General features: G+C 43.1%; 2 protein-coding genes across 2 annotated transcripts in view; one reads left to right on the top strand and one right to left on the bottom strand.

Moving 5' to 3' along the window:
* Nucleotides 1–16,881, top strand: part of ctsk (cathepsin K) — a 66,768-nt gene that overhangs the window by 13,465 nt on the left and 36,422 nt on the right. The window contains exon 2 of the mRNA XM_058052784.2: nt 6,428–6,542. The gene's annotated coding sequence lies outside the window, so the exon portion shown is untranslated. The remainder of the gene's footprint in view (nt 1–6,427; nt 6,543–16,881) is intronic.
* Nucleotides 104–16,535, bottom strand: LOC131105059 (semaphorin-7A). Its single transcript, XM_058052781.2, has 14 exons — nt 16,290–16,535; nt 13,371–13,510; nt 11,145–11,207; nt 8,974–9,069; nt 8,792–8,897; nt 6,400–6,507; nt 6,054–6,193; nt 5,784–5,962; nt 5,562–5,670; nt 5,284–5,491; nt 3,356–3,471; nt 2,941–3,113; nt 2,551–2,606; nt 104–1,708 (listed from the first exon to the last, which is right to left on the bottom strand). Exons 1-14 carry the CDS (start codon nt 16,378–16,380, stop codon nt 1,362–1,364), a joined length of 1,932 nt encoding a protein of 643 aa, XP_057908764.1. The 5' UTR covers nt 16,381–16,535; the 3' UTR covers nt 104–1,361.

The following is a 16,881-nucleotide window of genomic DNA, read 5'->3' on the forward strand; positions in this document are numbered from 1 at the left end:
AATGATCATGCCGGAGCTCTGGAGAACACGCTAATCAGCTACACAGGTCAACGCTACAGAGTCTTCGGTTTTCTCTGGAATCCGCAGAAAAGATTATGTTGACGTTTTTGAACCTAAATATAAATTAAGGGAGACAGTCGGTTGTGAATACTGTTGAAACGTGATCTGACAAGTTAGTTTGTATCACAGCTTTGAGACTTGGTTAGAAAACATGGGTACATATCACATTCTAAGTATGGCATTAAAAATCCAAACCATCAAGACAAATCGTCACATAGAGAGGCAGCAATGGTAGAAATCAGCACTGGCAGCAATTAAATACAGAACATCACAAACCAAAATACAAGCATTTTTTTTTTTCTTGTCTGCCCGTGCGCTAATGTCTGCATGGCTTGGTTGAACTTATTAATGAGACACCTTGTTCACAACTTTATGCAGCGTTTGATGCTATTTGCTTTGCGTTCTGTGGCGTTCTACTAGTAACATACCGTCGTTATGATGCTTGGTCCACACCAGTTTTTCTTGCCTCAACGCTGACCCAAACTGACATTTACCAAAGATTCTAAGCAAGGCTCATAAAAGGGCAGTCTTAATTTGCTGCTTTCTGGTCCAGCTAACTTTCCAAAGGTGCTGCAGTTGACGTGTTTGACCTTTTAGAAGGAGGACAGATGGTGACGGCATGTAGAAAGCTAAAGCTGTTAACAAGGTGTAATGTCTGATGTTAAAGAGATGCAAGAAACTGCCTTGTCTGAGGAGGACGTGCTGAGACACAGTGATGGTCAGGAATAGGCTCTGACTCATTCTCCTACTTCCTGTCAAAAAAAAAAATTCTCACTTCCTCCTAGCAATGTTGCCCAACCTCACCTGCGCGACTGTTAGCGATGAGTCGAACAGAATGCGCAGTATTCTGCAGGAACTGCAAACTTGTGCTTAGGAGTTGATGTCCCAGAAGTGTTAAGGCTTTGAAAATCTCAATACCAGACATGTTTTCAAACGACTAATGAGATGGAGTGATGCAAGACGTAAGAGCAGTATTAAAGCTCGACATATCCACAAAGAAGCACAATCTAGTCAAAATAGTTAAAGAAACGGTCATAAAGAATCGGCCTGGTATTGGTGTTTTTTGCCTAACCCTTAGGATATGTTTAGCTTTTACAGTTAGAGAGGGAAGGTTCACAAAGATCTTCAGGTGTTCTACTGAAGTTTGAAGCTCTTAGAGCCAAATTTAGGCCAAATTTTCACTTTTTTGGATACTTATTTTGTTATTTTGCTGACTTTAAGACTTGAATTCTCTGTGAACCAAACCTCTACTCAATTTCCTGTCATTAAGGGTACGTGGTTAGCATTAGCATTAGCTGCAGTTAATGAAGCCAAAGAGTGGCCATGGCAAGCAGGAGTGACAGCCCCAAGGTGGAGGCAAAGGAGGCGGCCAGGAGCCCGCCGTGGTTCACGAGCTTGAAGGAGATGACCTCCACCTTGAATCCGTCCTCCGTGGCCATGCAGCGGAAAATGCCCTCCTTAAGGGGCGTGTCCACCACCGGTCCCAGGACACAGAAGTCACCAGAGAAGAGACAGGGGTAGTTCTTGACACAGTTGTCCTTCTCCCAGCGGTACGTGGCGAGGAAGGAGCGCACGGGACACGGTAGAAAGACGGAGGTGTTGGACTGCACCACCACTTCTCTGGGGGAGGTGCGGCGCAGCTTCAGGGCTGTTGAAAGACAGTCAAAGATATCTACTTGTTTCATTGTTTCTACGGCCATTTACTGACTCAAGTCCTGACAGCTGCCTTGAGGAGACCACTGAAACATTTCAAAAGGTCACGTTAGCTGGAATCGCCATCTCAACCTTTGAGGAAGAACACGACCTCCTTTTAGAGGTACATGCAGTGTTTCAGCAGAGGTGATATACATGGTGGCTCAACCGACTGGCAGCTAAACACCTAGGGAGCTTAAGCTAATTGCTTTTTTTTCATTACTTATCACCTAAAAACAGAAACAACATTCTTTCCCTTTAGCGTTAACAATTGTCTACAATTCATAAAGACTTCCTTAATTGCTGTGCTCTGAATAGACTTTACAGGCATAGTAAAATGAATGTGTTGAATAATAGACGTAAGTAAATAAGCGTCATTGCCACATAAACAAATGGTCAATCACGTCAATCACGGCAACCATAATGCATCATGATAAAATATAAGGACTAAACATTAGTAAAATGGGGTGTTAAGCTGTAAAATGGACGAATGTGTAGAAATACGATGGTGCCGATGTACCGCACAGTTACAAAACATCCAGTAAGAGAACCGAACAAGTTGCTTGTGACACTAGAACTGGTTATTATTAAAAAAATTCAGTCAAGAAATAAAGGTAATGAGAAGGACTCAGATGAGAAGGGTGATAGTGGCTTTTGGGCTCTGAATCAGGGTTAAGCCTCCATGTGAGGAAAATATCAGCCTGTGGGTTTTTGGACTCTGCAATTAAGTGATAATCATCTTGTGACTGCTGTTTTCATTAAGATACAGAGAGCAGCAGAGAGCAGATAAGGGCTCACCAGCAGCTTCCCCACAAACTGACGAGTTGGATTGGTCCAGATTCTGAACGAGTGTTCTGTTAGGAGAAAGAAAAACAGGATAAATTACTCGTAAACCCTCTCAGGAATGAATTAGGAGCCTGCAAGTGTACTTAAGATAGAAAACATGCAGATGCGATTATTCCCATGTGTATTTTTCATATATACTCTATACACAGTTGTTCTAAAGAAGACATTAAGTGTTGCATATCCATGTTGAACAAGGTCAAAATGTACAAAGTACGAACTTATCCTCTCTTGGGAGAGCAACAGAAAGGTTTCGTAACAGCAAAGTGTTCCATAAATGTGATTATTAGACATCCAAAATGGACTTATAGGCAATGAGCAGCGCCATCTAGTGTGCCATCATACCCAGACGTGACGTTGTATCCTGGCGGGATGGCGATGCATCTCCTCCTGGTCTTGTCCCAGCCGCAATATGGGTCTCTGGAGAGGATGCACTCTCTGCATGTGTTGCCATAGCGACCGCAGTCGGCCAGTGGGAGTCGCTGGACCTCCATCGCCGTGGCAACGTACAAGTGTCCCTAGGGCATAACGGCAACCTCATTTACGAGATGCATCCACGTCTGGACAGGATGAGCCAATCACGGGAAGAGCTGTCTGTTTCTTAGCTGTAATATAGGTGACCTAATAAAGGTTTGGGAAAATCTATAATGGAATACCGAGTAACCTCATCCATCTCTAGAGCCATATGAATTATTAATTCCCTAATCCATAAGCCAAATAGTTTATGGACACTGGACATTGCTACCGATATTCTGCATACCTTTTGTGGGTCGATGGCCATGTTGAGGACGGGCCCCTCGTTACGAAACATGGAGTACTGAGAGATGATGAAGACACCCTCGCTGCTGTGAAGAACTTTGAGGACTTTTCCTTGTTCTGTTGGGAAAAGGCACATTTAATAAGGGCTGATGGGACATGGTTTATGTCTCTTCAAATGCTGCATTTTTCCAGGGTTGGACATCATAGGATAAGTAACTGTTTTGTGTCATGATGTATGAGCTGATCTGAGGGGGTAGCCATTTTGGACCTTCACTATCGAGACGGCATAGTTACTTATGACCACAATAAAAAATTTGAATTTGTAGGCTGTGATTCAGATCTGCTTTTTACATCAATCGATTTTCCTCTTGCAGATCCCAGATCCCCAAAGGAATATTGTTGTGGTCCGTCATATACTTTGTGGCAATGACGCCTTTCATCATTTCCTGATGCTGCGGAGTTCTTACAGCAGTTGTCCTGCTTTCTTCTCAAACTTCAAGCTTTTGTCATTCTTTAGTTAAAGATAAAATGTCATATTCCATCCAGTTTATCCATTGAGCGGGTCTATTTTGAGCTCTTCTATCAAGGCGGTGGATCGGCACCATGTTAGCAGCACGACACTGAGGTGAAAACGGGTGACATTGCAGAACTTCAGTTGCTGAGCGCGCACAATCTTTTACTGTATCGCCTTTTGCTGTTGGAGAAAAGACAAGTCGTATTCCAGCTCGGAGTTATCTTGTAGTCATTCCCCAACCTCCAGTTCATTTCTTCTGAGAGAAATGTATGAAAGGTCCTTCGAGCAGCTCGGTCCTTCCATGTCACTTGCAGTGAAGCAAATTGAAACTTGCTACTTTTGTCACTCAGATGGTGCGATGTCTGTGTCAATTCTCACCCTCTGCGGTTCTGCTTTTTTTTTTTTTTACCGGAGATGCTTCAATTTTACAGCTCGCTAAGAAACCTGAAGTTTTCTCACCTGGCCAAGGTACAGCAGTTACCTAGGAGTGCAATAATCAGCTGTGTAGGGCACTTGATGGAGATTGGACCTTGAAGGACACCAGTAGATTCCTACTTCTATTGACTCCTGTTGTTACCCATGTGGCTGGGTGTTGCTTTATTGTTTCCTGCAGTCACAATCTGCTGCACTGTCCTTATAGAAGGGAACATTCCGGAAGCACTGTCAAAGAAGCAGTCACTGATATTGACTGTGAGCTGACAAGAAAGAGTTAAGAGTCAAGAAGGCAACCAGAGAGCACTGTCGTCCTCCTTCAGACGTGAATGTGCTCCACTTTCTTTTTTAGGCCATCACTGTCATCCTCTGTCCTGTCCCTCCTGTTGCTTCCACACTTCATTCCGCCCCGAGCAAGAGGCCATCACATTGTTCTTGCTAAATTGTTTTCTGTCTGCTATTTTTAGCTTCCACCTAATCCCTAACATTGGACTGACGACACTGGCAAAGACTCTATGCTGATAAATGTGACATCTTCTTGTGAATATGAGTGCGGCGAGACAGTCGTGCACACATATGACTTGTGATGGTTGCCATGGTAATCTCCCTCAGGCGCGAGGCAATTTTTGGAGGACCTTCTCTCAGCAATGGCAGCGCCTCAGCATGCATGTTTGATCACTTAGAAACGGAATATGAGAGTGCGTATGTTGGAATTAAATATGAAAAGAAATGCATTCATTTTTTGACTACTTGCCCTTTAGTAAATGTTTCTCCTTTTCCACTGCTGAAATGAAATGAAAAAGCACTATGGATGAATTTAGACCGTTTTCCTACTAAACTAGTCTTCAACCATTTACTTTGTGCTATTGTCAAAACATGAAACCAGTTGTGAAATGTGTATTTGGGAGTTAGACAGAAAAATTCAAGATCGCAAATTCCAGTTAATTCCATTTGTTCGCCCAAAGACTCAACTGAAGCGTTACCTGTTCCGAGGTAAAGGACGCTGTAGTGCTCATCGTTGACAGCGAGGACGATGTCTGCCACCGTATGCGTGATTTGGTCATCTGTCGGCAGGTCAAGCGGAGCCACGCCTACGGGCCGGATCACGTCCTCAATTTCTGGGTGGTATCGAATCACACCCAGGTTTTTAATGTCGTTGTGACCTCCTGCCGTGGAATTTCTCCGCCCACACTAAACGAACAAACAATAGATTAGAATCAGAATGGCGAATCTTTTTGGCGTGCTTATTGGGACTTCTTACCATTCCGGGGCGACTGCCAATGAACGAACTGCTGTAGCCCTTCAGTTTAGACGTGGAGAAGGCCTGGTCAATGTCTTCTATGGAGTAGGCACAAATCACAGTTCTTCCCCTGGAAAAAAAAATCCAGAAGATTAATTGACTGTTTAACTGACAGATGATCAAACACGTGAGATGTTTGTGCCACTCGTCCTCTCATGAAGGTCTCATGATGTTCCGGCTCACCATGCGTTGGAAAACAGGCCATACATGACACCGGCCCGCTTGTCCTGAGCAGTCAGAACCACCGCCTGCTTCATGTTGTTATACTGCTGCTGAGTGTTTCCGGCACCGCACATGACCCGTGCTTTCATGAAGGTGGTCCACGAATCTGCCAGTAGGGCCTTGATCCCACCCTCGTCCACCTGTGAATCAAGATGATGGATGTGTGAAGGTCAGTTCTGGTGATAAAATGAAATCATGTGACAGAGAATCCTGATTGCTCTCTGTTGTTACCGTGCAGATCCGGCCGATGCGGGCCCTGTACGGCTCTTCGTCCACTCGGGCCGTCTTGTTGAACTCACTGAAAAAGAAATAGATCTCCTCCTTGTACTTAAGGGAAGATGGGATGATTGCAGCTCCAGCAAACTGTGGATCTGAGTGGTAGAATGTAAAGATGAGGTGCAGAGGAAACCATAAGTGGAAGTTTTGGTTCTGGCAGGAAACATTTTATGGATGATTTGGACCTATGAAAGTCCCAAGCATTGAATTGATGATTTTGACTGTTTTCGAATTGTGTTGAGGGATGGAGCCAAAGCATATCTTTGCATTCATCATTTGTTGCCTGACACCTCCCACTTACTCAGCAGCCAAATGTTCTCTGTCTTCAGGAGCTTCTGGGATCCAAACGTACGGCGGATAGAACCAGCATGACCTCCCACTGACGACATGGCGGAGTACAGACTCCCATCTGAGTGGAGTAAGAGAATGGTCGGTTGATAGAAGGTAAGAAAAGGCCACACTTGAGTGTGATAGAGGAGGAGGATTGACGGAGGCAGGGAAGGAGATGAGGATGCAGACGGAACATTAAACACAGAATAAATGCAGAAGCCCAGGAGGCTAAACACTCAAAGATGAAGAGGATGGGGATGAAGATGAGGATGAGGAGCAGAGCCAACATGAAGGCTGGAGGCTGACAGCCACCAACACTCCTCATCCTCCTTTGTGCACCGTCTCCATAGTGATTGTCATTAAACCTCAATGCTTGGTTTATGCAGAGAGTAATTATGACATCGTTCCTGTTCAATCACTAGTTTATCTGCTCCATGTCAAGGACGCTGTTAGACGTATTCTGTAGGTGTGCTATACGCTCTTACGTGTCTTACCTGTAGCAACATGGTATTTATTTTTAGATGATGATGTCATTATCTAATTTGCATGACGCATGCAAATGTCGTTTTTATGGATCCCTCCCTCCCACTCGCCTCATGTGTTTATGAGAACAGTTAACAGGTCATTTTGAATATTATGCTCTGAAACTGGTGTATGGAATTATTGGCTACTCCGCGGTTCCGATCAGAGAACACAAAGTCATCAAATGGACTAGGAGACACCATTCATGCTTCAAATATTTCTCTTAAAGCATAAAAAAACTGACATCAGCAATGGTTTCTGTACCCATAGATCATGGAAAGCAGCCAAAAGAATAGCACTACCGAGTGGAAGCGGAAGTCCCACTTTCAAAGTAAATGATTTAAAAAGAAGAGTCTCCCCATAAAAAAACAGGCAGAAATCTTAACAGGTTGCATCAAATTGATTAACATATGGTGGTCCAAATTAATCAGTGGTGGGCCTGCATAAATAAATAACTGTATGGAAAACACAAGGAGTATCACAAGATCTTGCAAGATTAAAATATGACAAAATTTCTTGTTCTAAAAAAACTCCTGTGCATGAGGCCAGTGATAAATTAATCAACTAATCACGCAATTAATAAAAATGAAGTCAAATATTTTGCCAGCCTCAATATATTGTCTGTTTTCCTCGTCTCCCACCTCCATACTGGCAGGAAGAAGGTTCACAGTGCATTGGTTTCAGCACCATGGCACGCTTGTTCCATAGAACAATGGCATGAACCGAGTGAGCCCTTTTGTCAGTCATTCAGTCTCTTTGTCTCAGTGGGTGGAGGTGAGGCTGGTAGCATACACACAGTGCGCAGACGTTACATAGAAATGAAATAATTAGATTGCATTATATTGTCAAATATTTTTTAGTTTATTATTTTTTTTTACTAAACATGATGTTAAAATCACAGCCAGGAGACCCGAGTTCAATTCCACCCTCGGCCATCTCTGTACAGAGTTTGCATGTTCTCCCCCTGCATGCATGGGTTTTCTCTAGGGACTCCGGTTTCCTCCCACATTCCAAAAACATGCTAGGTTAATTGGCGACTCCAAATTGTCCATAGGTATGAATGTGAGTGTGAATGGTTGTTTGTCTATATGTGCCCTGTGATTGGCTGGCGACCAGTCCAGGGTGTAACCCGCCTCTCGCCCAAGGACAGCTGGGATAGGCTCCAGCACCCCCGCAACCCTTGTGAGGACAAGCGCTAGAAAATGAATGAATGATGTTAAAATATTTGTCAACCCAATCTCATGTCTCGTCTCTCTCATGTCGTGACACACATGTAAAACACTGTGGTCACTACCTGAGTGAGTGTGAATGAAACCGGTCAGCACTTGGTTGTTTAGCTCCGTCAGGCTCCACAATGCCGAGTCATCACTATTCACAACAGTAACATCTTAATCAGGAGGTCATTATTAGAACCCCGCTCAAGCTAAGCAAAAACACTCCAAACCATCAATCTCTGTCTCTCCAAGTATACTGCAGTGCAAACTCCTTCATCTGCATGAAAGAGTCCCTCTGTGTTCAGATGGTTTAACAAACGCTTTGTGGCGCCATCACAGAAGGTTGCTTTCATTTCCGTACATTTCTTTTTACTTAATGACTTGGGAAAATGACTGAGCTCGGAGCGCTGGGCCTTAAAGGGACAAACAAGGAACCAAAAATACGATGTGGTGGCCTTGGGCGACTGATGAAGAATATCTGTTATTTATTGGCTTCAGAGGCCCTCTATTGGAAGACAGTAATGTTATACGAGCTGGGTCTTGTTCATGTGATGCATGCTGACACAAACAATATGGCGGAGGACAACGTGGCTACCATTAGTGCTGATGAAATGCACACTCTCTCACCTGCGGGCAGGCTGATGGACCGCTGCGAAGGGTAAGGTGGGGAGATGTCGGAGGGCGACGCTATCTGTCCGACCCCCTGTACGTCAGTCAGCACTGTGTCATTAACCTGCCGAAGAAGAGAAGAAGAGAAATTTCTTCAGCTGTGCATTTTAAAGACCAATCAACAATTGTGCCGCTCTTACTAGCATCCAGCAGCGAGGACTCCCAGCGTTTGTTCCACATACAATGAAGGTGTCGTTGACTTTCTCAAGGACTGTGATGAAATTATCACACTCCAGCTGCAAGACAGAGAGACGACACCAGTGAGACGAGGACTTGGCAGTCAATGAAGAGCAAGGATGCACCAATGGACACAAATCACGACTTAAATCGAAACTTAAATCCATCAAATCAGATTGTCGTGTGTTCTTATGTAGGATGTAAATGAGTGACCGGTAGGATTGTTTAAAGGGGACCTCATGCTTTTTCCACTTTTCTGACCTATAAAGGTTGTTAAAATGTTGTACTATTGTGTTAATTGATGCCAAAGTTACATATAATGAGCTTTGTGCATTTGGGAGTGAGCCCTGAAAAAGGTTCGAGATGGCTCTGAACGTTTGAGAACGTTCTCTGTTTTTTTTCAAACACCGGTTCACTGTGACTTCATGGTGAGCCTTGTGAAAAGTCACCTTCCGTCCAACTAGTAATCTCCTTATATGGGTCTGCTTGGGTACAAGCGGGAGAAGCTTTTAGCTGTACAAGCTGAGTGGGACCAATCGCAGCAGAAGGGAGGCAGCCCATCGGTGGAATTAAAACAGTTTTGGAAAAAACAAGGAAATACAGCTGGAATAGGTGCGGACTGTGGAAGATCTAGAAAGCTTTCTGTTCGGGTTATTGTGTGTAGCTACTCTCTAGGAGTTCACAATACAAAGGTCCATAAATGAGCATAATAAGTCCCCTTTAAGCCGTGGTGGAGGTCTTTGAGTGGTTATGGAACGTTTGCGTTTAGTCTTCAAAGAAATACTTTGTCAGGCAGAGCCAGATGAAGTGTTGTACAAAGACCACAATGACCTTATTTAAAGCCGCGTTTAGCACTACCATGTTGCTGGACTGAGCTGCTGGGGGTCATGATCTTAAAGATCACACATTTTGAAGATAAAGATTCTCAAAGGCTCTTCTTCTCAAAGAACCTCTGGAGCAGTGCCAGTTTGCTCCTGGTCTGGATTGTTCATTTCTGCTCCTACAAGTTTGTTCTAGTAAGTTGTTGTTCTCTGAACCTGCTGCCATGTTTGTCATGGGTCATGCGACGCCCACGCCGTCAGCTTATACAATGATGAGAAGATCCAGCTTTTGCATGGATAACGTTACAACAAAGTGAATCATCTGGATGCATTTTTGGCTTTAATGTGTTTTTGCAGCAAAATCTCATCAAAAAACCTAATTCTAAAATAGGGGATGCTGCATTATTCACGTTAGTGAATAGTTTTGATCATAGTTTGGCTGGCCCTGCAACTTATAGTTGGACAAAATGTAAAAAAAATTTGACGTGTTAATTCATGCTGACTGACATGAACCAAGAAGTGAATATTACTGTCAACTGCTGCAAGAGGGCGCCCTGGGCTTGCAACAACTACAGTATATGCTGCACCTTTAGGCTACCCCTGGAAAAAAATAAGTCAAACATTAACTGCAACACAACTGCGAAAAACAAACAAACGTAGATGTTAGCAGAGTTGTTCAGAATTGACACCGATCATGAAGAATTCATTGGATCCAGTGATGTGGAGATGTGATATGATATGCTTTAATATTTGGCACTTTCTGAAGATTAAGATCATTTTTTGTCATTAACATATTTTTACATTGCTTTCAATTTGATCATCTGCATATGAAACTTGGAGTAATGATACAGCTTCTGATCAAACAGGTTTTAAGTGATGCATTTGTAATATTTGCTCATTGAAAAGGTATTTATAGGTGTTCCGAGAGTTTCTTCTTACATTGTGTGGATTCTCTGCAAAATTAATAGGAACATCCTCAGCAGAATACCTGCCTCTCATGACAAATCAACAACCGTACACAGAAAATTGCACACATAAAACCATGCTGATAACATCTCCTCCTTGGCGGACGCCATTAATTTGAGAGTGATTGGATTGCAGCTGTTGGCTTTGAGGCAATTACATCATTTCGGTAATTTCCTCTCATTTCAGTCTTAATGTTTATGTCTTTAGTTGTGAAAGGTTTTGGCAATAAGCAAAATGTGGCACAAACCTCATGCTGGATGATGATTGTGATGATGATGATGATGATGGTGGTGATGCAAACAGGGTGATGTTGATGAAGATGCTCTGAGTGGACAGTGAGCTTCTACCTCAAGTGGTGCTGCCTTGGCCTTGCAGGTGTCAATGGCTGTCTGGTCTGAGGGTGCTGGGATCTGTGGGAGGAGCAAGTGCTGCGGTTAGTTCAGTCACACCTTCACAGCTCCAACCCGACACTTTTAGTCGTTTGTTGCCTCCTGGTGCTCATCCACAACTTCTTTGTTCTGTACAGTACATCCTCCACACCGCTCTGACATGAACTCTCATTGTATACGTAGGCGGCCAAGTTTCTTACCAACAGCCAAATGTGGCTTGAATCTAGTAGGCCTATCATGATAATGCATACGTATATCGATTTATCGAATGATTTTAAGGTCGGTAATTATGAGCCCTCAATAAATTGACATGTCAGTGTATGCGCGTCTGCACCATCTGTTCATTTCTCTGTGCCACAACGGTTGGATGACAAGAGGGCTCACTCTGCATGTGTCTGTGTGCATTGGCTCTATAAGAAATGAACAGAGCACAAAGAGTGAGCATCTTCTCACTCGTTGTGCCAGTAGCGGGGCTACACGAGTGCTAGTATTTAGCAAGGAGACCCGAATATGAATGAAGGCACAAAAGTCATAGTTCCTAAATCAGCAGAATGCCACAGTTCCATTGCAGTACAGCCACTTACTGAGGATTTTGATCGGCCGAGTAAATATTAAACGCAACAGCGCAAAATGGTGAGCGTTCACAGTGTCTGGCGCTGTTGTCCAGCTTGTAATGCGCAAGCAGTGCTGATGTGCCGTATTGTATTCAAGCACAGGGTGGATGGCTACCGTCTAAACTAACGCAAGTCGTGCAGTCTGTCATATCCATTATTTTACATGGCTCAATTATGACCCTCTATGATAGTTTAAAAACACACTATATAACTTGTGTATATGTGTGAAGAAACGATCTTTAATGTAGCGTCGCTGGGAGTACTTCCTGTTTCCCAGAGTACTTTGCTGTCCAGTTTTTGTAACATAGGCTGAAAAGCACATTGTTAGAGCTCACATAGTATTTGATTTATATTCTGCATTATACGTTGATGGTGTATTGCCTGTTTTAATACACCTATTGTGTTGCTGTGTGTTTGTGTGTGTGTATGTGTAGTTCTTTTGACACCAAAAGAAGGAATTGTGGGTGACGTGGTGACGCTCCGCAATTCGTAGCTCACAGTGTCTCACACAGGTACACTACACTTCAATACAAATATAACATGACACAATTACCTTTGAATGATAATTGTTCAAGTCAAAATTAATAGCACATATATATCGACCAGCAAGATTTGTTATTGTGCCAGGCCTACTTAAATGAGTTGCTGGGAAAAATTACCTCAAGGTTCAGAACCAAGAAATACTGTATTTATTCAGTATTTACTTTATTCATTTAACAATATGTTCATTATTTTATGATGTCGTCCAAGCCAACGTTTCTAAAAGGCTCATTACATTTCCTTCCGATGATTCAATCAGTCATTTTTTTGTGCTTCCACCCTCTCTTCCCACCACAGTGTTGTCACACGTAGATGTATTCATAGCAAGGTGTGAATACTTTGGTAAATGTCCACCTTTTTTGATTGACAAGCGGATGGAACTCCTCTGCTGCTTCTATCGCTTCAGCTTGCCATAGCCGAATTAATAACGCTGTCAGACCTGCCAAACTTGAAGACATTTTATGAGTCCTCACTCCCGCCAACTTGACAGAGCAACAACCTGCGGTGGGGAGGCTGGCTCTGTGATTTTGTTGTTGTTGTTTCTTTAACCGTTGTAACATTATCACATTATGCCTATGTTTACGTATTATTACTATTATTTAGTTCAATTTGATTTCTACAATGTGCCACGGGCTAATAGACATCAATCCTGCAACGTCTCTTGCTGGCCATTTTGCTTGTTAGCATCCCACGTTGCAAGCGAACAATGGCAATGAAAGAGAGAAGCAGAGTGTTTTTTGAAGCTGCAATTAATCAATGTGGTTTCAGAGTCATTTTAATTGCAAATGTAGATCTAAAATCGGAGGAGGCATCATGGAGGCGGGCTATCCGCTCTGTGAACAAGTGGAAATAATGTAAGACAAGCCATAATGGTTCGTATTGCCACAGTCAAAGGATTTTGGGGGGGATTTTTCTCAAAATGTGTGCCATGTACAAAAAACGAGTAATTAATGGATGCTAGTCAGCTCTGCATTTTCGAATGTTAGTAGGCTGTGCATGTTGTGTGTACTGTAACAGACAGTGCCAGTACCTGCAGGTCGTGTACGCCTCTGTTGTTAAAGTTGAGCACGTAGATCATTGCCTGGCCGCCTACGTACAGCGTGTTGCTTCCCTCCTGGTGGTACATGCTGATGTAGTTCTCAGGCTTGTCAAAGTGGAATCGGGAAGGTTCTGTGGGTCAGGATAAAGTTGTTTAGACACACACAGGAACAGGTACGTGATACTGATGCAACATCTTGGAGTGAGCCGTATCACACTAAAGCTTCCACTGCCTTCCTCTAATGTAACACAGTCATCAAATCAAATCAAATCAAATCAAATCAGTATCAGTATGACCCAAAGTTTGTGATGGTTGTAAATTCACTAATTTAATTTGCATGTTATGAAATCACCCTGATATGTCAAGCATATTATTATTCATCCAGGTCATTATATTCTCAGGTCTTATCTATATATTAGCAGTTCATTTTCTGCGGAGGACTCTCCCGCTGATTTTTTAACTTGGACTTGCTGCCGCACGTACACGGCCGTTAAAATGCTATAGAGTCCTTCACTTTGGATAAAACCACGCACACAAATATTGCTGGGATTAAGGTTACAGATGTCCGCCATCTCCTGGTGTAAGGTATTACCTACATGAGGCACCATATTTGCAGAAATAGCTTGAAGCTTCTTTTTTTTTTAAGTACGGTAATACATATGTGAGGCATTATGGTCCTATTAACGTGGTAATGACTCAGACATTCATGTTGTGAATTCCTTCAGGCTTGAAAGGAGCATTTTAAGAGCTTCAACCGCAAAGGTGATGAGATCGTTCATGAACAACTGAGCGAGCAAATGGACAATTAATTATTTCTGTCTTGTGAATTTCTACTTAAGGAGCAAAAAAAAAGATCAGCAGGGGTGCATGTTGGCCTTTATTAGGCTAAATACTAACAGGCTAAATAATGACTGTTACTACAAGTAATTAATATTAGTATTAGTTTGCTAAATTTGTATTCGTTTTCTGTTTTAAAGGAAAACTGCAAAGAATTTTGCCCATCATCCACCACCATTATGTGAGACATGAACACAAGTTTTTCTCTTTTCTGTACATTGTAGAGATATAAAAACAGCTAAAAAGAAGCAGATAAGAATGCGTGTAATGGGACACCTATAACCGCCTATAAAGGCTTAGGAAAAAGATCTCCAAAAACCGCCAACACCGCATCATTTACATAATGTGACCTGCATATTAATTCATTGTTATTATTGTTATTAACACTGTTACGCCAAAGAACTACATTATTCATGTAGTGACACCTCAGCACACCACGCCGGCTAGTGACTAGCTTCACCACACACATGCCTCAGGCTACTACCAAAAGCTAACACTGAATATTGGAGCGGCTGACTGCTGGGTTTTTATTTTTGAGTTTGGAAAAGTTAATGCTAGTTGTAGTGTTTGTTTCTATGTTGTTATGTAAAATCAATGCACACAGGAAGGAAGTTCCAGTAATGCTTCAAATTACCACAAAATTGCTAAATACTACAAGTATTACATGTTGTCAGGAATGTGCCTGGTACTACATCGTTAGAGCATGTTTATATAATGATAAAACATTGTATGTATTTTGAGGTGTTTCTAGGTGAAATAGGTGTGTCCCATTGTGTGCATTAATTACCTGTCTCTTTTTTAGCTGTTTTTATATCTGTAGAATGCACATAAAAGACAAAAACGTGTGTGTTTGATCATGTCTCATCGGGATTGTCCATGATGGGCAAATTTCCCCCAAGGCCAAAAAGTGCAGTTTTCCTTTTTAAAAAAAACAATAAGGCCTAAGTAATGTTGTTCTGCCTGCTTCTCCAACCAGGATATGACTTTATTTTCACGGGTAGCACCCTGTCATATGGTAGTAATCTGTACCCGCTGCCTCTGTCGTACTTGAGACTTCATATCTCCAAGACAGCGAAGCGGTGACGTCAGCCATTTAAAAAGCTTCCAAGATTACATGAAAGACTTCTTAGAACCCTACAGGACATCTTCAGGTGGTCAGACGGATCAAACGAGGACGGTTTACGCGATGAGGACTTGAGGACACTGTGAATTTTGTCTGCGCGGTGTGTGTGTGCGTGCACTGCATAACAATGACTGTTGTCATCTTGTACATTTTGTGCCACATTTGTTCATTATTGAGTGTGTGTGTGGGGGGGGACATACAGATAACATACACACACCCCTCCACCCCCAAACCCCATCGACTGCATACATTAAACAGAATGTTTGAGGTGTAAAAAGTGTGAGTAGAATAAATAATGATGAGTGGGCTGGGAATTTTCCACACAATCCCATTTTCCTCTTAAAGCACCCCACCCCCAATGTCTCCTTGCAAATACATGCACCACACGGACACGCTGATGTGTTGTATGCCTTTCATGGGCTGCAGCCGCCTCGTCCCGCATTGCAGCCCTGCACAGACGGCGGGGATGCTCAGCCTCCACACGGCCGTATTTCACAGTGCACGAAAAGTGCAGCGTGTGTGCGCGCGTGTGTTGAGACTCCTTAATCGTGTGTGTGTGCGCGTTTGTGTGTGTGACAGAGAGTGACAGCATCTAAAAACGCCAGCCTGTCTCTGCAGGTTCGGCCCAAATTCAACCTGTACCAAGTCACACAAATGATGATTAGCGTCAAATGAAGTCAGAACACTAAAAATGTACGTGCGTCCTCTTGCGACAATTTAATTAATTTAATTCACTACCTCAGCAGCGAGGGGGGGAGGGGCCATTTTAACGGCCAGTCCAGATGTACCCCAGCTGTACCCCCTACCGTTCGGTATTGATAGCAAATGTACAATACATCCATCAGGTTGCCTTGGATGCAATGTGATAATAAAACATATGTAAAGTGAACATAATAATATGTTGGGGGTTAAAAAAAACGAAAAAAAAACGACAAAGCATCAGTGCTTACCGTGCACCACAAATTTGAGTCTCGGAGACTTGGCGATGACAGCGGCGGCAAAAAGCCACATGAAGAACATACACTTCATCTTGGTACTCATGGTCTCCAAACAGAATCCTAGACTGTAACAATCCCAGTGTTGTTCCTCCTTCCCTCCTCACGTCCCGACTGCCTCCTAACTGCCGCTGCTGAGCGCTGCTGGCCGGGCTGCTGACTTGGATGAGTCCGCCTGAGAAGAAGCTCCACCTCGCAGCAGCTTTTCAACAATTGGCTGCAACACACACGCACACAGACACACAGACACACACACACACTAAGTGTGTGTCGACATGCACTTGTTGATTGTGCATAAAGACCAATTCCAGTGCAGCTTTATCCTAAAGTAGAGCAATCAACACTAAGAAATTTACCAAGCAGGGCTAATGGCAGACATTTCAAGTCCCATTAAAGGGTCCTTGACATGGTTCATCAACTTTGCTTAAATATGTTATATATTACTTGTGATTATGTTTTACATTGGGGGCGGCATGGCGGTCGAGTGGTTAGCGCACAGACCTCACAGCGAGGAAACCAGGGTTCAATTCCACCCTCGGCCATCTCT

This window comes from Doryrhamphus excisus, linkage group LG5 (assembly GCF_037039965.1).
Source record: "Doryrhamphus excisus strain RoL-2023G ecotype Guam linkage group LG5, RoL_Dexc_Guam_v1.1, whole genome shotgun sequence".
Taxonomy (NCBI): Eukaryota; Metazoa; Chordata; class Actinopteri; order Syngnathiformes; family Syngnathidae; genus Doryrhamphus; species Doryrhamphus excisus.